We start from the raw sequence: 26,577 nt of genomic DNA, 5'->3' as shown, positions 1-26,577 counted from the left end.
ATTTCAGTGAGCTGTAATCCTCTTTGTGAATTACATCTATGGTCTTGAATATCTAAATTGCCTTGTGCTACAATAGAGCAGTTCAAAAAGAAAAAAATCACATTCATTTTCTCCATAGAGGAATCGATTTTTAGCAATAAACTATTGACTTTTCAGAACAGACATACCCTGATCTCAGTTGTTAAATTTTTTTCACACTAAGTATAGGCCCTACTACAAATCCATCAACCTATTTACTCACATAATGCTTGAGATTTACTAATAAAATATAATAATTAAACTTTATTTGGAGTACTTCTTTACTGCTTCTTTACCGTTTTAATATCACTATTAGTAAGGATAATATGATCACTGAATAATATCAGTCTTTAAAAGCAATATACACTATATTGTCAAAGGTTTTGGGACGTCTGTCTTTACATGCACATGAACTTTAATGACATCCCATTCTTAATCCGTAGGGTTTAATATGGAGTTGGCCCACCCTTTGCAGCTCTAACAGCTTCAACTCTTCTGGGAAGGCTTTCCACAAGGTTTCACTGGAACTAAGGGGCCATGTAGCCTGACGTCGTCATACTCAGATTCTAGTTTACGGTAAATATAAGTCTGATACTGCTCCATTGGGCTGTGATTATGGGGCGAAAATGCCTCTGCACTCAACTGGATAGACCTACAACCAATCAGAGCAACAACCAATTAGTTGTCAACAGAACTCAACTGCAGGCATGCTGGAAGAATTAGAAAAAGAAGATGAGTGTAAACAATCTTTTCCGGTGTTGTAAAAAGAATTTAAGGATACACAGAGTACTTACCAACACGCTCATCATTTTTGAGAGAAATAGTAAAGGTGAATGCATATAGGAACAAGTTCTCTGTTTAGTAAACAAATTCAACCCAAGCGCTCTTTGGTGACATGGATGGTTTCGTTACTGTTGATCATCTGTCCATCATCGTATAAAGCCCACCCTGACAATTTGATTGGTCCGAACAGCTCTGGTTTGAGCATAGTTGCTCCACAACGGATCAAGTCCAGACCGAACTTCCCGACCTCAAATGTTGTGGGCGGGGCTAAGTTCAGCTGGCATCCAGGCTAGGGGCCAAGCCCAACCCCTGAAAAACAACCTCACACCATAATCCCCTCTCCACCAAACTTTACACTTGGCACAATGCAGTCAGGCAAGTACCGGTCTCTTGGCAACCACCAAACCCAGACTCGTCCATTGGGTTGCCAGACAGAGAAGCGTGATTGGTCACTCCAGAGAACACTGCTCTAGAGTCCAGTGGTGGCGTGCTTTACACCACTGCATCCCACGCTTTGCATTGCACTTGGTGATGTAAGGCTTGGATGCAGTTGCTCGGCCATGGAAACCCATTCCATGAAGCTCTACACACTGTTCTTGAGCTAATCTGAAGGCCACACAAAGTTTGAAGGTCTGTAGCTATTGACTCTGCAGAAAGTTGTCGAATTCTGCGCACTGTGCGCCTCAGTATGTGCTGACCCCGCTCTGTGATTTTACATGGCTGTGTTGCTGTTGTTCCCAATTGCTTCCACTTTGTTATAATACCACTAACAGTTGACCGTGGAATATTTAGTAGTGAGGAAATTTCACGAATGGATTTATTACACAGGTGGTGACCTATCACGGTACCACCCTTGAATTCACTGAGCTCCTGAGAGCGGCCCATTCTTTCACAAATGTTTGTAGAAGCGTCTGCATGCCTAGTGCTTGATTTTACACACCTATGGCCCTGGAAGTGATTGGAACACCTGAATTCAATTATTTGGAGGGGTGTTCCAATACTTTTGGCTATATAGCGTATTTAAAGGTGCAGTGTGTAAAATTTAGTGGCATCTAGCGGTGAGGTTGTAAATTGGAATAACCTACCACTCACCCCTCCCTTTCAAAGCACATAGAGAAGCTACGGGGGCCGACACAGGACAAAAATGTCATCGTCAGAGAGAGCAGAGAGTGACTAGCACCCTATGAAGTTTGTCCGTTTAGGGCTACTGTAGAAACATGATGCCGCAAAATGGCGATTCCACTGTAAGGGGACCCGCGGTGTATGTAGGCGTACCCGTGGCTCATTCTAAGGTAATATAAACATAACGGTTCATTTTGTAAGGTCTTTATACACCACTGAAAACATATGTATATTATATTGCATTTCTGTCAATAGATCCTCATAAATACTACACACTGCATCTTTAAACTGTACATAAAGTATACTTGCAATGGTTCCATTTTAGCACAATCAAATGTACTTAAGCATATCTTTATTAGGACCTCAGCACTATTTCCGGATAACAAAAGTGCATTAAGTACAAAATTAGTTGCTCCAATTAAGCAGACTTTAAGTATATCGATTTTGTATACCAAAAGTAAAGTGGCAAGGTATTTATATTAAGTACATAAATATGTAAATGTATTTACAAATACATTTTGTCACATTTATTTTTCACTAGGAGTGTATATTTTTCTTAGCTTTGGGATGATTTCTTTTTTCCATATGGGATGGAATATGACCTGGACATGTTTCCATTAACTTCACCATCTTCATATTCTGCATCAGCATTACTATTCTGTGTCTACTCCATTCTATAATTTCACACCAGACTTTGGTCACGCTTGGGTTCCAGACATCAAAGATGTTGGAAGGGTGGCCACAATTGCATCTCGGTTTGATGTTTCTCGAAGGGATGACCTGCACCCTCCCTTTGGACGTCAAACCCACTCGCTCCAGCGGGGCGGTAAACAGAAGCCAAAGTATCATCAGACACAACAGGAATACAAACGCCAGATAGCTCAGGTAAACGGCTGGCTATGTCGACTCCAAGAGACATGAAAGGCATGGAAAACTAAATGAACAAAGACAAACCAACAGGTACTGAATGCATGTTATTGAGATAATTCTGTCATTATTTACTCAAATTAAGTTGTTCCAAACCTGAATTAATTTCTTTCGTGAACTATCCCTTTAACTTTCCATTACGTTTGATGGACAAAAACAACTGTCCACACAAATAGAACAATCTATGGACTGGCCAGAACCCAACAGAGCTCATTATATATTTGAAGCATGTTTTCTCTTTGCACTCAGCTCTTGAAGCATTGCTGCCTCGGTCGCCAAATCCGGTACGGTGTTGTTCTGCCCGTTTCCTAATTACTTCGTCAAACCGAGAGCACTGAGGTTAAATCCAAGAAATATAAATCTCTACAACCAACTACAAAGTGGCAGACCACCCCTATATTTCACGTGCAAGACAGCTTTGTGGCCATGACACCATAGTACCGTAATCAGCAGCAAGGGTCAAGGAAACACCGAGACAAGCGTCCCCTCAGGACTTGTGATTGAAATGTGGCGGCTCTGCGGAAAAGGTCACATCTACACATTTGCCAACTTCATCGATTGAACAGCCGTCAAACAGACAGCCGAAGCGCCTTTTCTACTCCTGTACGCTTCGTTTCAAATGTTGAAGTTCTGATGACCTGCATTGATAAAGTGGTAACCCTTCTGTTTGGGATCTGGGGGACCCCAAGGACCTTCACATACATCAAAGCACACACTTATCATTGACACATCAGGTTGACACTTATTGACTTTTGCTAATCTTATGAGAACTGATTTTAAAGCAATTTTTTAACTTGCTTTAAGCATCATCCGTGAAAATAATACGATATTTCTGTTTGTGTTGTGCTAGAACAGAAGGATAAAGCTTCAATTTGCTACTTGTTATGGCAGGTGGAATTAGGGCGAGGGACAATCTCACTTTAGAAAGCTTTTTATTGGATAGAAAAATAGACACACACTAAATAGATTTAAAATTTAAAATAGATAGGGACTACCTGCACACAAATCTAATTCTGATTTCATAGAGCTTTAACCCTGTAAAGCCTGATATGAAATAATGGCCAGAAAAATCTAATCTTTAGTTTTTGAAACCTATAGACACTTTTTTTTTTTTTTTTTTTTTTTTTTTTTAATGGCATATTGACATATTTTATGTTTTGTATGTTGTTACATCAGGCTTGTATGGCCCATATAGTATGATTAATAAGAATATGGAGCTTACACTGGAGAAGGAAAAATATTCAGAGGCCCAAACTGAGAAAAAATATGCAATTCAGTGCAGATGTTATTTATTTTCCCCAAAAAGTAAGATTAAATTCTGATAGCTTAATGTATACTAGTGAGGATCTTTATAATAGTGTAACAGACTATTAAAATATTTACTTTGTAAAATAAATAAATACAAAAAACAGCAGTCTTGATAATGTAAAGGCCTTAGATATCCATGTATCAAATGTGATACATTCGGCTTTATAGGGTTACATTTTCAATAACATATTTACCTGAGATTTAACAAACTTAGGCTATGTAAGAAAAACAATTTTGACGGGAAAATAATATAAGGCAAATTCTGAAATTACTAAGTATGGCACTGAGTTCTCCGGGGCCTTAGACAAACAGTTAAGTTAATCTGAACATAACATTTTCTGTTCACGGATGTAAAATAATTTGACTCTGTAAAAACTCACATCAGGAACTCTTCAGCGACACGTTTGCCAAGATTTGAGCATTTTTTCAACAGCGCTCTGCTACGCAGTAATCAAACATTAAATAAATGAAACCTGTTAGATTATTAACATAAACAAAATAAATGATTTTCCACAAGACCAAAGAATGACTCGATTCAACACAAAACCGGCGTCGCCTGACGCTGTGCTGTTGCTCGCTCCTGCCATCTTGCGGTGGTAAAAAGAACTGCGATTTTAAAATGGCGGCTAAAAACCCCGACTCATTTTCGTTTTTTTAAGTACACTTTATAAATTCTAGTTTTATTTGTCACAAATAAACTTTAAAACTTAAAAAATAATCCCATTTCATTTAACACTGAACAACAATTAAGAGAACGCAAACAATGACACATTAAAGATTTTTTTTTTTTTACATCAAATACAAATGGCTTTACAAACAGAATACAAGGAACATGTGTATTCAGCATACCAAGAAATGTTAGCTCAGCATTTTTTCTGCTTTCAGAGGATATTTCATTCAATGGCAAAGTGTTCAAAGGCCTTCCTTATTTACAAGATAAAGGTTAAATGTCGAATACATTTTTTCCCTCTGAGGAAGTAAGGTTTTTTTGACCATTTAGTCTTTTTATGCATAGACTATACGAATGCACCATTTGAAAATGCATTGTCTAGTATACTGTCCATTATTTACTTTAAAAGGGTCACCAACAACAAAAAACACTACCCTTGCATAGATGCTGATCACTTTTTCATACCCAATATATATTTTGAAAGTAAATAGTAGCCTATTGACCCCACAGAGCACTTTAGACCCAACTGCTGTGCAAAAACACACAAGAAGCCCCTCAAAAGAGTTCATAATCCTGCTCTTGATGGTCTGTTCTGGATCCAGTCCATTCATTCAACCACAACACTTCATAAAATACATTTTATTTGTTGCCCAGTGGATTGTGGGATTTTGAGTTTATAATTAAAGTGAGCTGCAGTGTGGATAGTGGCTCTAGCTGGTTGGGGCCTGTAGTAATGGAGTCTTTTCACTGGCTGAGCTGGATGGATCCACATCTGTGCAGGGCTGGCCACACATCTTACTTTTTACCTGCCAGAGGAAAAAAGACAAGTTAGTACAAATGCAAAACCACAAACAAATTCCTCACCAAAATTAAAATGTCTCCACTAAACAACTTACAAGATGATATAAAAATCTTCATCTGTAAGTTGCATCTTTAATAAATAAATGCTTTTTAATCAAGTCTGATTTTCAGGAAAATAACCAATATACATTAAAGTATAAACTGGGGAGGGGGGGCAGTATAAAGTACATGTACAACATTAAAAAAAAAGTTGCATCCTTGTTTTTATCATTTAAATAAAATAAAAAAGGCTAAGTACCAAGGACTTTACCATGTGTTGGTTAACATCTGGAGCCACTCTATTGGAGTTTTGCTTTTATTTAAAGTATTTGTGTAAAAAGAGAGCGAGAAAAAAAAGGGAACCATTTCTTTTTAGTAAAATGCTCTACCCATGCTTACATATCATCAATCACTCAGTTTGTCCTCTGTACAGACAAACACCATGCTGTCTAATGTAATTATTTCCCTACTAAGTTTACAAGTGTCGGGACAAAACGGATGGTTAGCGCAGCACGGTTAAAATTGATTTTGTGTGTGTGTGTTTCAGTGATAGTCTCAGTTGAAATGCTTCAATTTGAGCATATTATAAGTTTAATAAGAATTCGTCTCACAAAGGGATTGCCACATTTATGGATCCTTGCCATTATAAAACCCTTGGTATACAAATGAATAAAATAATCCTCAAAAGTTGTTTGTAGACAATAATTGACCATGCAAAAAAAAAAAAAAAAAAAAAAAAACATGGTTGTCACAAACAACCTGTTTAATTTGAGTTTAAGAGCACGGTACTACAATTTTTAAAAAAATCTTAGGTAACCAAAAAATGTGCTTAACTTTAATTCAGTTACTAAAAAAAGTTACCAAAAATTATGTTTTCAGAAATAGGATTTCTGTCATGGCAACTCTCAGAGTGTTGGCATAGTAAAGGCCACAATATACTTCAAGCCAAATCGAAGAACGAACAAATGTGACGTCATTTCGGATAAAATTAAGCCAAAACAAAGTCTAAAAGTGGGTGGAGCCGGCCGTCGCCATCTTGGCAGCACGTGACCGTGCATCACTCCCGGATAACTGAAAAAAGGCATGTACGTATGTATTGTTGTAAACGTGGACTCGCGCCAATGATCTGCGCTGCGCTCTCGTGTCTAGTCAGCGGCTCTGATCTAGACTATGTGTGTGCGCTGCGGCGGTGCGCGTGATAGTAACATGAAACCAGACTTCATTCACCTCAACTGAAAGCATTTTTACACTGTCTGAATCCTTTCCCATCGCATGTATAGTGCACCATGTGCCATTCACCATGTAGAAAATAGTAAATGTGTGAACAGCTGACAGATTTCAGCCGCAGCTTCAGCGTCTATTTATAGTGTAGGGGGCGGGCGCTTCAGATTCTAGAGCATTTGATTGGACAGAAGATCTGATGAGAAGGTGAAGTCTGCAATGATGCCATCAAGATCTGTGATTCATTTTAACGGAAGTGAGAGATTGTAAGTTTTGAATGCTTATATCTCCTAAATGCGAATTTTGTCATTGTTTTGGAACACACCAGCTTATTCAAAACCTTAAGGCTAACATAGTCATACTAAAAGCTAAAAAACTTCAATTCTGATTTCAGGGGGCCTTTCAATTAAATCAAGGGTCAAGTAAAACAGAAACAGCACCTTACAGTTACAAGTTGCAACTGCATGATGTAGCAATTTGTGTTTTCTGCACAGCTCCGTTATAAGAGATGTTTTTACTCCGGTAGCTTCTCAACTTCCCTCCACTGTCGAAAAATGAAGCCAAAACATCCCAGAAATGGTTGTTACCAGTTGACCTATCTGATACTCAACTGCCATTGGCTCATCTGCATTCAAGGGGAAGGGCTTAACGATAGGTCAATTACGTCATTTGGAGCCAGAGTCGAATCGCAAGCACAGCTGTCAATCATGACATTACACCCCGTTTAAAAAGCATCTAATAACTAACTAAAACCTAACTTATTGGAATAACTTATTCATATGTCAGCGTGATGAATACTACCTAAAAAGACAGAAACCAAAATGATATGAAGTGTAATTGGATCGTTAGTTTGGCTCGCGTGACGCATCCTATTTGAATACACTGAGAGGGCGGGGTTTATGACGGATACTGCAGCCAGCCACCTGGGGAGGGGGTGATCAAAATGTTTTGGCTTCAATTTTCAGGACGTGTGCGACACACTTGGTTTTGCTCAGAAAGCAAACAAATTAGAAGGAACATTCATCAGAGCTTTGTTTGCAGTTATGATGGACAGATCAGTGAAGCAGATGAAATGGTTACAGTGACTATAAAAGGTACATGTGAGTGAAAGAGGTGTTGCGTTCACTTCAATGTGCTTGTGTGACTCCAAAAAACGTCCCACCTGCAGAAGAAGAGTTTGAGAAGAGGCATGTCTGAGCCAAAAACCCACCTGTGTCGTTCATGTTACATTTTTCATCCTGCGTCTCATTGGTGGGGTCGTTTTTTGTATCTTTTACGCTTTCCTAAAAGAATAACCAGACCTCATTGAACATCAGGTGGGCAGTGACAGTGATTTGGAGCCAGTGATCTTCAGGTTGATTATTGGACACAGTGACAGTGTTGATCATCAAAAACTGAAGGGAATTTCAACGGCCCGTAGTGCTCGTGCGCCGCGACGCATGCATGAAGTGTGTCAGTGATTGTAATGGGGTGGGAGCATGCAAGATGAACATGATCGTGCAGTTGTTAAATCACATGCGTTGAAACTTGATTCTCACATTTTTATAATAAAACTTGTGCAATAAGATTCATTTCTGACGGGGATCATCTCACGCTGGCTTTTCATTTTTTCAAAGCAGCAACATTACATTTAAGGTTGATCGGTCTTTGCTTATTCCAATGACATTGTAAACAATCAAACGATGGTTAAGAAATTTGGAACAATTACATGCATAAACACTTTTTTGATTGTAATTCTCATTGTAATTTTTTTGTTTTTGAATATATATATATATATAACTTAGTGCTGACCCCTTGTGTGAGAGAAGGCTTTCTCCTGGCTTTCTGTAAGACAAACCATGCAAATTGTGCACTTTAAACCATCTAAGCCCATGCAGAGTGTTAGAGTGGAGTGATAGAGGAACGTTAAAAGTGCTTTTGGGTTCTTATGCTAAACTTTCCCTCCTCAGACACGCTTAAACACTAGACCACATTTGCTTCACATCATGTAAACCCACTTCCTCTCCAAATCTCTCTTGCACACGCACTCACACAAACATACACACTTTGAATCAAAACAATATTAGTAAAACACTGCATAGGCAGCATGCATAAAAAGTGCAGTACATACCTTGTCGCAGTGGTATAATATCACGGCTCCCAAAATGGTTGCGAGTCCGAGACCGATGAAGATGTACTGCATGTACTCCATGACCATGGGCAGCACCACCAGATTAGTGCGGAACGTTTTGAGAACAGGACCATCAATGTAGCCGCTCTGAGAAAGAAGACAGAAATGTAGACAATGCAAGCTGTGACGCAATTCCTTAGTTCAATGTTGATTCAGTTTAGTTCAATAACAGTGTGAATGCTGCAAAGTCCATTAATTATGAAGAAATAGTAGATTCAGCTGTAAAGCAGCTCTACAGAAGACAAGTCATTATCCAGCGCAATATAGTTCAAGTTGTTTTCATCCAATAGCGTCAATGCAATCAAATTGATAATATTACTGAATATTAAGTGTCTGTAATTATAAAAATAATTGAGAATTTGAGATGTGAAACTAAATGTGTATTTAGGCACATTTAAGCCATTTTAACACTTGCTGGGGACTTTTAGGGCATTATGAGTAATTGTGCAATTGTTTTCCCTTACCTCTTCAAACCAGATCATGGGCATCACCACCTCCGTTATCTTTCCTGTTTCTCTGAAACGAGCAAACCACAGCACACAGAAATGAGTCCATGGGAGAGACAGTACAGAACAGTGCTGCCTTCAAAAACAAACACGTTTCACAACAACTGGACCTCAGAGCGTCATGACTGTTGACCTACTGTATTTGTGCTGTACTTACGAGATGCCCGAAACTCTCTTCATGAGCAGGTTGAGCTGCAGCCGTATGGAAACGTTCATCGGCACTCCAGTCTCCTGTAATACAAAGCCTTCGATGAAAAACTGTTGCATGTGTTATGTCACCACTCTAAGAGATTCATTCACGAAATGTATTTTCACTCGGGAAGAGAATTTCAGCACGTTTTTAAAAACTTGATCTATTATTAATAGCGATGTGGATCTTTGGCAGGGCCGTGCACAGGGGTGTGGCTCGGTGGCTAGAGCCACTGCCCCTCTACCCTCATCAGCTGAGGTGCCCCCCCCTCGCTACCATCCCCGCTAAAAGCATTCTGTTATCCCTCCACTAAAGATCCGCCGATTCCGTGAATACGCTCCGTGTTTTCCCGAGTCAATGCGCTATCTGGAAAGCGGAGATGACAGTTCCAGAATGTCGTTGCATTAACAGTATGCATTAGAATCCACATTAGCCTATAGACAGTGGTTGATCCCCACGGAATTAGTATTTTGGTAGTTTGTTTTTGTATTTCTGTCTGTAATATTTTGCTCCTGGTCTTCTTATAGTGTTAACAAAATCCATGTTTGAAAGAGAACTAGAATTCTTGTCTAATCAAATTTTTGTACCAGATCTGATCCAATACAAATAACAATTTGCTTTGCTGTTGATGGCACACTTTGTTTTTGTTTATATTATATTATATTATATTATATTATATTATATTATATTATATTATATTATATTATATTATATTATATTATATTATATTATATTATATTATATTATATTATATTATATTATATTATATTATATTATATTATATTATATTATTAAAATATAACACATACGTTTACCCATCCCCCACCCCATAAACTGTTCCAGAATGTAGAAATTACTTTTGATATAATTCTTATTACCATGTATGTATATGTAAAGTGTCATTAATGTAAAATGCAAAATAAAATATTATTTTGACAATTTAGTAGAATAATTGAATAACTGATAACAGAAAAAGAGCTTCATCTGAAAGGTGAAATTGTTTTATGACTTATGTACAAGCATATGAATATTTACTTATTTGATTGCCCATATTTTAATTGAAGATGTCATAAAAAAAGACATAACAGATTTTGTCATAATAGAATTCACTCAATTAACCTATAAGTTTCAATGAAAGTGAAGATGCTTGAAATGTACATCCAATTCATGAAAATATTAAATAATAACCCTGTTAATTTCAGTATTAAATTGAACAACAATAACACCAGTAATAGCATGCCTTCTGTGCCAAATATGGCTGGGTCATCTTACCCCAAGGGTCTAATTTTATCTTTTTACTTCAAAATAAAAGCTATAACATTTACTCCACAAATCCAAAATTAACAACAACAAAAAATTGATATTCAACATAATACAATGCCAGATCACTATTTTCGAGAGACACAAAATTAGATTAAAACTGTTTTGACTGACTAAATCTCACAAATATTGATATTCAGATGAAATGACAAAATTAAAATAGCATAGTCATTCACCAAAAGTGCTGAGATGAGATTGTGTGTCATCTATGGTCATGAGAAAATATTTGGGCTCAGAGAGTGAGGGATAGCCCACTGAGCATCAGCCAAATCAGAGAGTTACAGGCAGTAAAGGAATAGTAAGAGTAAGAGGAATAATTTGTATTGACTAACGCCCAATCCTCACCCCCAACCCCACCTCAGTGCCCCTTTATTTGGTTTGGGCCACTGCCCCTCAAAATGTCTGTGCACGGCCCTGATCTTTGGTGACTTAATAAAAAAAAAAAAATGTATAAACCGAAGTTAACCAGAAGATACATTCCTGATTAACAAGTAAATAAACTAAAATATCCAATGCATAAATCCCTGAAATTCAAACCTGGATGAAAATTAAATGTAAAAGCATAATTAAAGAATTTTTCAACATAAAGCATACACTATGACATTCAACAGTTTGGGGTCGATAAAATTACTATAATGTTTTGAAAGAAGTCTCACCAAGGCTGAATTTATTTGAACAGAAATATTGTGAAATATTACAATTTAAAATAACTTGAATATATATTTCAAAATGTAATTTATTCCTGTGATGTAAAGCTGAATTTTCAGCATCATTACTCCAGTCTTCAGTGTCACATGATCCTTCAGAAATCAATCTAATATGCTGATTTGATGCTCGAAAAACATTTATTATTATTATTATTATGAATGTTGAAAATGTGCCAAATACTAAATATTAAGTAGCACAACCATTTAAAATATAAAAAATAATTTAAAAAAAATACAGAAAGTTCAAAGGAATATCATTTAAAATTGAAAACTGAAATTTTATAAATGTCTTTACTGACTTTTTTGATCAGTTTAATGCATCCTTGCTCAATAAAAGTATTCGTTTTTCAAAAGAAAAAAAAAATTGACCTCAAACTTTTGAAAGTGTACTTTCTCTGAAAACATCAAGAAATGTTTATGAAGTAGAACAGGCTAAAGATGAAGTCATAAAACGACCTGAAGAGTGACTATTAGAACTGCTCACTTGATTGGTTTCTCAACATCTGATATTTATGAGCAGTTATATATACACTAATATATAATCTTTTGAAGTGAAAGGCACTGATTTACTGCGAGATGATCAGAAGTTCCAAATACCAACAAGGCTTCTACAACCTCAAAAGGAAGAATATGAATTTTAGCACTATGAAAGGGTTATGAACTACAATATGGCACTAGGAACTCCAAAGTCATGGGTTTGATTCCCAGGGAACAAACATACTACAATTTATACCTTGAATACATAATTTGGTTAGAAGTTGCATATGGTAGTTGCCATGAAATAAAGTTGGCATGTCCTGCGGCGGTACTTCCACATGCAGTTTTAGGACCATATGAATTGAGAAAGAGTGGGAAAATTTGTACTAAAATAATTTGTCACACTGCTAGACCGTTAAAAATAAACTAGAACTAATGAGGGGATTAAAACCGTGAACGTACAGGCCAAGTACAGAACATGCATTATACAATCATACAAAAATCACAACATCTTTCAATCCAGTCAAATTTCACCTTGACCCGACACAGGCAGAATCCGTTATTTTGAAAAATAACTGGGGAAAAAATCTGCCGAATTGATTTAGACAGTAAAACGAATGAAACAGAACTTAACTGTACTCTACTGAAAGCATAAAATCATAATTTTTGGGGGGCGCAGAATCAATGTTGGACTTATGAGCAGAAATGCCTTTGCTCCAACAGAAAACACTGAAACCAATGAAAGAGCTGTGTTCGTGACAATTTAGCATGATGCCTGATCCATTGAATCCATTACTGTGAATTCGTCCCAGACGTTCAACCCCGCAGCGGTTTCAGAAAAATGTCTTGAAAACAGATGAAGGGAGGACGATGAGATAGCCATCAAATTTTGCAACCAGATCAACAGCCAGTCAAGAAGTGTGTCGGGACTCGGGATTGTGCAATTCTGTTAAATTTAGCGACACAAAGCTGTGTCTGTAATCTGTATCTCCAACTAATCAGAAGTCATAAAGTGGAGTTTCTCTTATCAAACTACCTGTGTTGCAAAAGGCCCACGGATGCAGACATGAGGAGTTTCACATCTAACATCAATAGTGTGCTCAGTTCGCAAAATTTAATGCAAAACCAAATTAACTAACCAACAAAGTGTCAAATGTCAGATTTCCAGCTATGCTTAACCCCCAATAAACCACAGCACTAGTCACGAATATTTGAACCTAAAAAATGCATGTAATCAGAAAACCTTTAGTCACAATGTAAAAAGAGCATACCTTTAAAATCTTAATCTTGTTTATAATGGGACATTCAGTTGCTGAGAGGTATACAAACATCATAAAGGTCACGATAACCGTAATTTCCAATTAGCTTATCAGATGTTGTAATGGTTTAATGGCAGTAATGAACATAATCTTATTATCAAACCAAAGTTGAAACTACCACGGCCCACCTTTACCCGCTTACATTCGTTTGATTGCCAACTAGGTTTTAGTTTAAAATATTTTAAAAGTAGCCCATTTCATTTTTTCAATCATTTAATATTTCTACAATAAAAAATTTATATTTGAAACCGTAATCTCTTAATTTATGCCATTTTAATTGCTGTGTAAATCCATTCATGTCTGAGCTGCATTAAACGGTATGCAAAATTAATCAATTAAATGAATAAATGTAAATGTATGTGTAAATCCAAAGATGTATTTTATTGAGTTTGGTTTCACTGGCAGCCATACGTCTTTTTATTCTGACTGAATTCTGACATTAGAGGACACAGATATGACACTAAATTTAAAAATACTGTTTATCTCTGACTTTATTGTACTGTAGGCTAGGCATGTTGCATATGCTTTTGAGGTTCTTAGAACAATTAATATTAAAATTCTGTATTTTGTGCTACTCCAGAATGATATTCTAGTTGAGGTCATTTGTAGCGTAGGAAGGGCCCCAAACATAAACTCAAGCCCAGGGGCCCTCAGTCCTGCCCTGCATGGTACAATGCGCTCTTGAAAATAGGTTGAAAAAGTGGTTATGACACAGTTAGAGGAAGACATAAAATCAGGTGTTTATGCAACAAATTTAGATAAGACATAAGGACCAATTTCACATTTATGGCCAATTTCAGAGATAAAGATGTTACGTTTTTTTTGAGTCATAACAACAACCGATAATCAATAACCTTGAGAGATAAAGTTCTAAACTTGCTCAGTCACCTGACGAGGAAGAAACATGCATCTGGTTGTTCATTTTGTTTGCTTTCTCCAAGTGACAAATTGTATAATAATTTAGAACTATACAGGTGTGGCAAATACTTTTATTCCTAGAAAGAATAAGTACTAGAAAATTCCATGTAATTATATTAAGTAGTTCCCAATAGCAAGGTTACATGTTATGCGTTTCTGTGTGCCTGGATTTCTTACCGGGTGGATATCGATAAAAAGTCCATGATCATCTTCATTTGGGCTCAATCCGTTGACAGTCTCCAAAAGGACGGGATCAGCCTCAAAAAAGTGTGGATGGGAAATGAACACAGGGGAATCTGAGATATGAGGGGAAAGAAAAAAAAAAGATTAAAGACATAAAGGCCAAAAATAAAAGAAAAATAGATAAGGAAAAAAAATAAAGAAAAGGAAAGAAAGGTAAGATAAGAAAAGATAGAAAAAGAAAAAAAGGTTACAAAATAAATAGAGAAAAGAAAAGGGTAAGAAAATGAAAAGGGTAGGGAAAAGAGAAAAGAATATAGTAAATAGATATACATAGTATATAGATAAATAGTAAATAAACAAAAGAGAAAGAAAGAAAATAATGTGAAAGATAAAAGGGAAAAAAGATTCAAATAAAAAAAAAATTAAGAACAGAAATGCAAAAAAGGAAGGTAAAAAAAAAGATGGTAAAGAAGGTGGTAAGAAAAAGAATAAGATAAAAGGGTAAAAAAGAAAAGGAGAAATTAAAAAAAATTAGAGAAAATGAAGAACAGAAAAGCAAAAAAGGAAGGTAAAATAAGATGTAAAAGAAAGTACAAAAATAAAAGAAATGAGAAGAGACCAGAAAAGAGACGAATAGATAAAAGAAAAGGGTAAGAAAATGAAAAGGTAGGGAAAAGAGAAAAGAATATAGTAAATAGATATAGTAAATAAACAAAAGAGAAAGAAAAGAAAGAAAAAATTAAATAAAATAATGTGAAAGATAAAGGGAAAAAAAGTTTCAAATTTAAAAAAAAATTAAGAACAGAAATGCAAAAAAAGGAAGGAAAAAAACAAAAGATGGTAAAGGTGGTAAGAAAAAGAACAAGAGAAAAGGGTAAAAAAAAAAGGAAAAGGAAAGGGTAGGACAAAAAGAGAAAGCAAAATAGATAAGGTAAAAAAAAGAGTGAATGTGAAAGAGGGAAAAAAGGTTTAAAAATTAAAACAGAAAATGAAGAACAGAAAAGCAAAAAAGGAAGGTTAAAAACAAAAGATGGTAAAGAAGGTGGTAAGAAAAAGAACAAGAGAAAAGGGTAAGAAAATGAAAAGTAAAGGGTGGGGGGGAAGTATAAAAAAAAAACAAGAGAAAGAAAAGAAAAAAATATGAAAGATATAAAGAGTTCTCTTTAAAATTAAAATCAAAACAATGACAGTAAGGGCAAAAAAAGGGCCACATTATGATTTTCTTATGGCTAAAAAAAAAACAACAACTGTATGAACACACAATATTTACTGATTTACAGCACATTTGACACTAGTGTGTGTGACTGCAGTGGCAGCCGTGTGACGCCTGGATCAGAGACTCACTGTGTCTGCAGCTGCTGACGTTGAGCAGGCCGGACTGCCGGCACGGACAGAAGCCCTCATTGGGAGGATAATCCACACCATTCGCAAAAAGAGTCTTTGGGGCCACGAAGCGGTACACGGGAATGCCACGTGACACACCCGTCCTCTGGAACACCAGCTCCATGGACCTGAGATTGGAGAATTGCCACAAAACCTGCCCTTAGAAACCATACAGTCTTTAAACACGCATTATCTTATGGAGGGCATAAGTCTGAGAGTTTACCTGCACGCATCAGGGCTGTAGAAGGGCAGGGTCGACTCCGTGGTCATGAACGGAGGCCACATTTGGCCCGCTGTCCCATTGATCATGTTACACTGTTCAGACCTCCAGTAATCCACCTGCACCAATAAAACAAAGATCCTTTGCTACAGATTTGCATACAGAATATCACTTCCGTTATATAACACTACGTGGTCCGTTCCCAATTCGCCTACTTATACTATGCCCTAAAAGCATGTACTGTTTTTGAAGAAAAAGTACATATTTTTGAGTGTGTAGCAGAAGAGAAGGCAAACTTCGGGACATACTGAGTCTTTATTTTGTCTTTAACGACCATCCATTCAATTTCATTTCCTACCGCAGACTCGCAGAGAAAATTGTAATATCTGTCGTTTATCATTTGTGGGTCTTTCATGCAGAGAACTCTCCTCATGTGTTTGCATAATGATGCATTTAAAAGTTAATAACCAAACGTATCTTTATAAAAGTTCACAATGCTGTTACAGATTAAATATAATGTGGAAAACCATGAATAAATATCTTTTCGTCAGGTTAGATAAAAGGATTATTCAATCAAACCCCTTTATCTGAACCTCTCTACTTGTCCGTTGGTCTCACGTCCACCATGTTTGTAGTTTTTAAACACTTATTTATTGTTTGGTGTCAGTAAGAGTTATTATAAAAGAAATGACCACTTTTATCCAGCAAAAAAACATTAAAATATAGCTGCAAGCAGCCATTATCGGTGCCAAGTGCAAAGAAGAAGAAAAGACATGCCAAAATGGCTGGCAGTGTCAGATCAACTGCAGCAATGAGCAATTAAACACATTTTAAGATGATTTTAGGCAAAAAGGCTGAAAAATGCATTGTAGTCTATGAGTGTCCTCGGAGTGAGCCCATACACGTGTGTGTCAATTTTGGTGAAAATATCTCATTTCGTTTTGGAGTTAAAGACATTTATATGAAAAAAACATAAAAAATGACTGACACATGACTTTGATTGGATTTTACTCCCCCTTACTATCAATATTTTGACATTTGGGTATTAACATCTAGCCATTCGACCAATGTTTCTGAACTTCTGACGCTGGTTTCATCTCGTTCGGACTAGCGGTTTCGAAGATTCGAACATTTTTTTTAAGCACCAAATTAAAACGCTGCACAAACCATACGCCGAAACCTGGCAAGTCTGGTATCGTTGGACTCGGCAAGGATTCAGGAGACAAAAAAAGTTACTCCCATGAAAAGAAGTCGATCACACACGAAGTTATAAGCGTTTGAAAAAATTATCTCCACTGGGTGGCGCTTATTCTAAACTTCTTGGGCTCTTTCAGGGCATCGTGCTGATGACCCATACTGAGTTTCGTAACAATCCGTTCATGTGTTCATAGAATACAGCATTATAGCACATAATTCAAAATGGCCGACAGCCAAAATGGCCGACATGGTAAAATTGGATATCAGACGACTCAGCATGACGTCCTGAATCTAACGAGACCACTTTTATGAACAAACGGTTCAAAAGTTATAAGGCAAAAATAGCCATTTTTCGTATCTCTGCGAAATATCAGAAGTATCTCTATCTGTGGCGCTGCGTCGCAACACTCCATGTTGCCTCAGGTTGCCTTATGATGACATGGACCAAGTTTGGTTTGAATAAAAAAGTGTTTCGGAGATATAGCCTTAAGTGTATTTTCTCAAGCGCTACTTAAAATTTGTTCGCGCGTTTATCGAAAACAATTTGACGAATTTGCAGCATGGTCTGAAGATGATCTGGAAGATGATTATTTTTTTGTGAAAATTGGACGAACTGTCTAGGACGAGTTCGTAAAAGTAGGTTTTTCGGAAATCGAATCGTCTTGAGCCAAGGAAACAGGAAATAAAAAAAAATTCTGGCCCTTATGGTTCAAAAGTTATTAGCATAAACATTAGTCAATTTTTGGACTGGTGGTGGCGCTAGAGGGATTGAGTTAGAGACTCCAAATTTGTTATGTTGACACTTCAGACTGTCCTCTATGAGTGTGCCAAATTTCACAACTTTTTACCATACGGTTCTATGGGCTGCCATAGACTCAAGAGCGGAAGAAGAAGAAGAAAAACGCTAACGGTTAGGTGCTTGGCCCCTAATGATGAAAAGTGGCAGTAAAGACTTTTATAATTCTATTTTAAATAAAGAATCCTGGAAAAAATATCCGTTTATGCAAGAATATTAATCAGCACAACTGTTTTCAACATTGACAATAATAAGAAATGTTTCTTGAGCACCAAATCTGTAAGAATATTAGAATGATTTCTGAAGGATCATGTGACACTGAAGATTACAGTAATGATGCTGAAAATGCATCACTGTTATTTTAAATGGTAATAATACTTCACAATACTACCATTTTTACTGCACCCCTGAAATTGCATTCTGACACATTTTAAGAATGTAACGTGTGTATGTTTCAGGCCCTATGTAGGCAGTTCACTAGGTTTGGAACAGAACTAGCATCTTTGTTTTATTATGGTCCAAAAATGCATTTGGCTTACGTTTTTCAGGCCATTCCAAGAGTCCACCTTATGAACTTTCCGGATGTCATCTTGGCCCGTGAAGACGGTGAACTGTCCAGTGTTTGAGTTGTTAAACTACATGGGGAGCGAAACAAAGCAAGAAAATCAGCTGAGGCTAAAACACCAGCTACTGTAACAAGACAACTAAATGGACAGGAAACACCCACCTCAGCAAATAAGCCAAACTTGCCGGTGGATGGAAGCATGCCAGGAAGATATTTGTTCAGGAAGTCCACCAACTTGCTGTCGTAGCCCCACATGAGTTCTCCTACTGATTTGGTCAAGAAAGGTCCCTCGTTGAAGGTCTTGAACGTGGTGCTGAGCAAAACGCGTATAGGAAACGGCATATTCTCCATCATTACCGATGCGCCCTGAAAGTGTGAACGAAAAACCGTGGTGTTAAAGTTCTTCTCAATTACTTTATTTGGTTCTAGGGTTGGGTATCGTTTGAATTTTAACGAATCCAATTACACTTCTGCTTATCGATTCTGATTCCTAATTTCAGTAAGGTTTTTGATTTCAATAAGGTAAAAAAAAAAACGTGGGTATCATTCACATTTATATAAATCTTATAGCAGAACATTTTATTGTAGCTGAATGCCATGAACAAAAATCAACAGGCTAAAGAACACTTACACAAGGAACATTTGCTTATGGTTTTACCTAATACCATCACAAAAACTAATTTAAATTTCAAGCATTATTAAAGACAAATAAATACAACTGAACAAAGATACGACTGCTGTCACTTTAAGAGCTGCACGGATCCAACAGTGTTGGGGAAAGTTACTTTGAAAAGTAATGCATTACAATATTGCGTTACTCCCTTAAAAAGTAACTAATTGTGTTAATTAGCTACTTTTTAAGAAAAGTAATGCGTACTTTTGCATTGCTTTTTCTCCCCTAGGCTGGGTTTGTTTTTTTGTTTTTTAAAAATAAAAAGAAGTTATATTTTGTGCAAATGGAAAGACCCTTTCACAACAAAATTAAAATAAATAGTGAGCCTCAGGCCAAGGTAAAAATATACATTGACACATGTACAGTAGAGGGCGCAGCTCACACAAAACGTTCAGTGCTGCTGTTCTGGATAATACAACAGTAAGATGCAGGAGACAAAAAAACCTTTAACTTATAAAGCTATAAATTATTTTAGCTTGATGACAAAATTGCTTTTTTATTAAAGACTAAAACCATAAACATTGTTAATCAAAATAAAAATATATTTAAAAAAAAATTAAATTTAATTTAACTTGTACTAAAACAGAAATAGAAGTTAATATAATAAAAACAATATAGAATAAAAAAATATATTTAAAAAATTATGTAATTGACAAAAACACAACAAAATTACAATTTTACTAAAATAAATGAAACTAATTTGGAATATTAATAAAAACTATAAATTATATTAATAATATTATACTAAAATAAAATTGGTGTCTCCTAAATAAATAAATGTAAATGAATTAACTTATTTATTTAATGTTTATTTATTATAAAATATGTATTATAATAAAAAATAATAGGCAGTATATAGTATACATTGCCTGGTTTCCAGTATGTAATAAACTTGATTGTTTCTTACAGTAGTTTACTTCATTGACCACATTAACTCTGCAGTTTCAAAATCAGAGGAAGAAAAAAAAAAAGCAGAGGAAGACGCGCCGTATCTAAGCGGTTGAATTCTTCAGTGATCGTGCTTTAGGTGTTGGCGTAGTGCTCAAAATGGAGCTAAAGTGTGCCTTTCCTGGATGCCCGAACGCAGGGGCTACGTCATTCTCGTGCATGCGTTGTGGTGCTTCGTGAATTCACGTCTGAGGCCTAGACGGAGGACAAGCACTTGTTGAATAAAGTCGTTATTTGGATTTTTTTTCTCTTACGGGTTTGGAACGACATGAGGGTAAGGAATTAATTAAAGAATTTTCATTTTTGGGTGAACCTTCCTGCTCTTCGTTTAGTGGTGGTCTTCCCGGTCATAAGTGACCGGACACCTAAAAATTAAACTTCCTCCACCCCAGTAAAACCAATGCAATTTATTTTTCTTCAATAATATTTTTTCATTTTAATTTTGTATTTTGAGATGATTTGATGGTATTTTTTTATATTTATGCAATAATTATGTTCTATTTTTGCCATTGAAAATTATACAATTTTTTAAAAAATGTTTTGTTTTAATATAATTTCAATTATAGCAGTATTTCAGGTTAAAATAGAGACTAGGCCTTCAAAAAAAAAAAATTGAAGGCAGATTAGCGCCCTCTTTTGGAATTATTTAAGAAATCATGTAACCATGGGTGTAATCACTAGAGGTCTCTATGGAGAGGCTTGAGAATTCCCTAGTTCTGTTTTCAACACATTTAATGAATTATAATTTTTTTTGATGGATTTGAATTATATATATATAAATAAATAAATAAATAAATAAATAAATAAATAAATAAATAAATAAATAAAATAAAAAACACACACAAAAACTATTTATTATAACGTTTTAGATTTTGTTTTGTTTTGTTAGAAATATTGATTTTGTTTGTGAATTTGGGTTTTTGCAGATTTCCCATTCATTTCCTATGGTGTCATTTTTCACAGAAGAGCACAAGTGGGAGTATTTTTTTTACGACCACTTAGCATGCTCGAATCATGCCCTCAATTTCTTTTTGTGTTAACATACCTAATGCTAGAAAAGTCACCAAGTTTCATATTTTTCAGATGAACCTGTGATTTTAAAAAATTCTAAATGTGGTTCATAGGCTCAGTTTTTCATAGGTGTGTGTGTGTGTGTGTGTGTGTGTGTGTGTGTGTGTGTGTGTGTGTGTGTGTAAGTGTGCGTTTGTGTGTGAGTGGATGTGTCAATATCACACTCTTGATGTTTTAGAGTGTCACCCCTTTACTGCTGTGTACTTTTTTCAGCATCGTGGCCAATTTGTAGATTGTACACACAAATATTCTGAGAATTTTTGTGTTTTTGCAGTTTTCCTATTCATTTCCTATGGTCGGTCATTTATAACATGACCGAAGACAATGAACGCTACTTTTTTTTTTACGACCAATTAGCATGCTCGAATCATGACCCCATTTTTTTTGTGTGTGTTTACATACCTAATGCAAGAAAAGTCACCAAGTTTCATATCATTCCGATGACGCTGTGATTTTTAACATTTCAAAACAGAACATTTTCCGGTCAGAAATGACCGAAGAGCACCAGAGGGTTAAGTATTCAATTCCAGGATGGGAATAGATTTTAAATTCCTAACCCCACATGGTGGGCTAAATATTTTGTCATAAATTCTCACCAGCACTAGCATGTTAGGGATGGTGACCACATCGGATTCATCTCCCACAGACATGAGCTCTTCGAAGAAATACTGCCGAAATTCCTTATACGAAACAGTGTTGTTGTCATGGAACGTGATGTTGTCCTTCCAGCGTTTTTCACTGAAAAACATGCCAAAACACCAGAAAAATGTGACTTAGCCAGCTGAGATTAGCAGTAAAATTATCCAAACACTGCAAAATTCAGCTTTTAGAGGAACAACTTTGAAGTTCTCAGTCAGCAAAAATGGCCACACAAAAATATCTCTGAGATTGCGAAATGCAAGCGCATGGTTTGTTTGAAGTTAAGATGCCACAAACATGTCATGAGTCTAATCTATATAAAAAAATAAAAAAAAGTCATAACTGTGATGGAGAAAACAAATGCACATTTAACAAGCAATGACAAAACAACAAAGTGATCTGGCCAAAAACAACTTTCAAGCAATAAATGTACAAAGTCCAACAGCATGCCAACAGAAGTACACTACATACATGAAATATCACTATAAATATAGCTGTTAAAGGCACTACTGATATTGATCAAATATAACATTATACACTACCTATCCAAAAAAGAAAAAGTCGCTTTTTCTCAAACTGGATCATTATTGCAGTGATTATTATGTTTCTAGCATGTTATATGTTTGGCAACAGTTCTTCGAACCTTGGTTGATGGAGTGTGTAGCTTTTCATTTCTTAAACAACCATGTAGGAAGATACATCATGGCCAAGATCTTGAGCAAAAATGTATGCACATCTTGATGGAAATAAATGTGATGTTATTTCCATCAAGAGGTGCATCATTTTTTCTTGCATTAACAATGCAAGAGTCCAGCACTGTGTAAAGTCTCCTCCAGCACATCCCAAAGATTTTCAATGAGTTTAAGGTCTGGACTCAGAGGAGCCGACTCATGTGTGAAAATGATCCTCCATGCTCCCTCACAACCATTCTTTCACAGTTTGAGCTGATGAATCTAGACATTGTCATCCTGGAATATGGCCATGATGCGTCTTCCTACATGGTTGTTTAAAGGAAAAGCTACACACTCCATCAGTTAGGGTTAGAAGAACTGTTGCCAAACATATGACATGCTAGAAACATAATCACTGCAATAATGATCCAATCATAGACTCTTAAGCATTTGCCTGTTTAAATCCAGCGACTTTCTTTTTGGCCAGGCAGTGTATAAAATAATGAATCTTGTTGTTTTAATTCTGGAGAGAGCCTGTGATTATAATATTTGGATTAGAATCATTTTTGTAAGAGTTAGACAATCAGATTGTGTTTTGAGCAGAAGTGTGGACCTTCCTTGTACTCAGTTCCAGCACTGTGCCTGTTTTTACTCAGTGAAATGCTCTAGTATGCATGGCTCAAGGGTAGGCTCACAGCTCCACTCCAATAATAATAAAAAAAAATGGACAGATGCCGATTAGGGAATAAAGACAATAAAACAATAGAAAAAGGATAACAATATGTGAATGCACAAAAATAGGTCAAATTGTTCATAAAAATAAATAATAGCTGTGGAAAATACTGCAAAAGAGACAGTATGATTTAATAAATATCCTTTCATTTTAAAAATCACAACACAAATTTATACTACAAATTTTAAACTAAAAGTTTGGGGGCGGTTTTTGAAATAAGTCTCTTATGCTCAAGAAGGATGCATCTTTCATAAAATAAAACAGGAAAAACTGTAATTTTGTGAAATTTTATTACAATTTCAAATAACTTGAGTTTATGATCAAAGCTGAAATTTCAGCATCACCACATGATCCTCCAGAAATCCTTATAATATGCTGAATTGCTTGTCAAAAAACATTTATTATTATTAACAACATTGAAAACAGTTTAAAAGAACAGCATTTTTTTTATAGAAATATTTTGTATTATTATTATTATTAATGCCTTTACTGTCACTGCCAAATAAGAATTCTCTTAAAAAAAAAAAAAAAATTAATATCACCATTCAAATTAAATAAGTTATCTTTGTCAAGGCAAAAAATTAATTATCTTTAAAAATAAGTTTAAATTTAGCCTTTCAAGTAAGGTAAAGGCCATCAGACGGACCCCGATCCAGACACACTGTATATGTTGGGGCAGGTTATGTGCACAAAAGGAATGCTTTTAGAGTCATGCTGACCAGTGCTGACAAACCAAGCCTACTCAAGTTATATTGCACAAACTTATATATTTCTACAAATCACTCTGGGATGGACAGGACACTTTATATCCTGAGGGGGACATAAAACAGACTTTATGGTGGTCCTGTCTGGACAATTGACAGAATGCGCATACAAACCGCTGGACACAAACCTACCATGAACTTCAGAGCCACAGGGCTTGGACATGCAGGTCTGAACATCAACAAAGCCATGATATGTCCAGTCAAGTCAGATCTAGCGATTCGTACAATACATGTGGTTTCAAAGCAGCTATACTGAAAAAGAAGGACACATAATCCTTACCTGTACACATACGGCCCCCTCTGTATCACCATGGGCTTTTCTCCTTTTAGGATTTCATCAGGATTGATAATATGAAAGAAATATACAGACATAAAGAAGGGAACCGGGATGTCCTTCCACATAGTGTAGGAGAGTTCGTTCTTCGGGTTTATCTCTACATTCTGTGAGGATTTGAAGTATGAAGATATGGTTAGTGATCAGAGTGTGTGTGATATGCTGTATTTAAAATAGTTTAACCTAAAATATTTTATAATTCTTCAATATTATTACATGCAGACTTATGGCCTATTGAGGGGAGACATAGAATATGTATGCATGCATGTATTTTTTATTTATTTTTTTAAAGAAGAGATGATTAACAGTCGCAATGGAAAGTGTAATTTTGAACTTAGTTCTCAATTCAATTTTTTTTTAAAGAAATCTCTTCTGCTCAAGGCTGAATTGCAAATATTATTACAATTTGAATTGACTGTTTTCTATTGTAATGTAGTTTAAAATGTAGTTTATTCCAGTGATCATTACTCCAGTCCTCAGTGTCACATGATCCTTCAGAAATCAATCTAATATGCTGATTTGCTGCTCAAGAAACATTTATTAATACTTAGAATCAACGTTGAAAACAATTGTGCCAAGATCATTTTTGGGCAGATGCTTGGATGAATAGTTAGTCCAATAGAACAGAATTTATTTGAAATATAAATCTTTTGTCACTTTATAAATGTTTGCCGTAACGTTTGAATTGAAGGTGTCCTTTCTGAATAAAAGTATTAGCCTAATTTAATGACACCAGGGCAAAATACAAGAGTACACCCCAGCAAATAGCATTTACAAATCAAAAACAAAACACTACACTAACATAAAAACAAAACAACATGTCTTCTGAAGGAAAACAATAAGGCGTAATAACTCAACACACACACAAACTAAGACTACCACAACTATCTAATCTTTGTTTATTTCAAGTATGTATGCTTGTAGCACATTTTTAATCAGGCTATAGCCTATATTATTAAACAGCCTACTTAATAATAGTTCCCAATTACTGTATACATTTCATTTTAAACGCACAAAGCAACTTTAGAAAGTCATTTCAAGCTCAGTTCAAGGATTTTTGACAAAACACGGGGTTTTCTCAACTTTTTTATGCAAATATGTTTGATTAGAGCGCCTCGTGCACCTGTGAGGTGTATAACTTACCTTCACTATTTGATCGTCTATTATAATAGGTCCAACAAACACAAGGACAGTCCCGAACAAAACTGCCAAACCTCCGAGAACTAAAAAAACGATCGCTAGTGTAGTTTTAGACACCGCCATCCTTACTTCACACAGTTCACGTTATGAATTAATGCTAAGGTTTGAGAACAATAAAGTTAAATCTTCCAGAAAGCGCACTCAAAGCAGGCGTCAGTCCTCACTCAACAGCTGAACAAACTATCACTTACACGAGATAAAGCCATAAAACCCTGGTCATTGAGTTAATAATGCTCTTCTGGCTTTATGGCCGTGCACATAACAGCTGTGAGTGATGTTAAAGTCCGGCTCTCTGATCGAACGGATTTTATAGCGCTCTTGCTGAGTGACTACCATGTTTACGATGCTCAAAGCGCCACCTATAAGCCAGAGGATTCTGGGTAATGTAGTTATACAGTATATGTCTCCGACATGGGGGATAAGAGTCTGTCTGGAAGAGCTAATGTACTAATTCGCTTTGTTTGGCATCTTTTAAGAGCTATGTTTACCAGGATCATATGTATAATTTTACTACATTTATGATAGACCGTTAAACCTGCCATTGAAAACATGGTGTAGCCTATTAGCCTATGTTTGACAGAGCAAATGATGTAGTGCCTGAAAGTGGTATGATAAATGTTCAAACAGAGCTGCTGAGAGAACATGATAAGAGTATTGTATCTTTGTTTGACAAGTATTTGACACTGATAACTCATATGTATGTA

The 26,577-nt window shown here is 35.9% G+C and overlaps 1 protein-coding gene across 2 annotated transcripts; it reads right to left on the bottom strand.

Annotated features, from left to right (window-relative positions):
• Positions 1 to 3,981: 3,981 nt before the first annotated feature.
• On the bottom strand, positions 3,982 to 26,250 carry scarb1 (scavenger receptor class B, member 1). Of its 2 annotated transcripts, XM_079805179.1 has the most exons (13): positions 25,817 to 26,230; positions 24,620 to 24,780; positions 22,129 to 22,270; positions 19,003 to 19,206; positions 18,815 to 18,910; positions 16,286 to 16,401; positions 16,024 to 16,190; positions 14,674 to 14,792; positions 9,723 to 9,796; positions 9,524 to 9,575; positions 9,000 to 9,146; positions 8,100 to 8,172; positions 4,815 to 5,634 (listed from the first exon to the last, which is right to left on the bottom strand). In XM_079805179.1, exons 1-13 carry the CDS (start codon positions 25,934 to 25,936, stop codon positions 5,624 to 5,626), a joined length of 1,482 nt encoding a protein of 493 aa, XP_079661305.1. In that variant the 5' UTR covers positions 25,937 to 26,230; the 3' UTR covers positions 4,815 to 5,623. The 2 variants fall into 2 exon arrangements, with proteins under 2 accessions (XP_079661304.1, XP_079661305.1); XM_079805178.1 differs by lacking the exon at positions 8,100 to 8,172 and having other exon boundaries at positions 3,982 to 5,634; positions 25,817 to 26,250.
• Positions 26,251 to 26,577: the final 327 nt, after the last annotated feature.

This window comes from Gobio gobio, assembly GCF_949357685.1.
Source record: "Gobio gobio genome assembly, chromosome: 22".
In the NCBI taxonomy this organism is placed as follows: Eukaryota; Metazoa; Chordata; class Actinopteri; order Cypriniformes; family Gobionidae; genus Gobio; species Gobio gobio.
The sequence above is the reverse complement of the archived record's forward strand: the minus strand, read 5'-3'. Positions and strand labels throughout refer to the sequence as shown.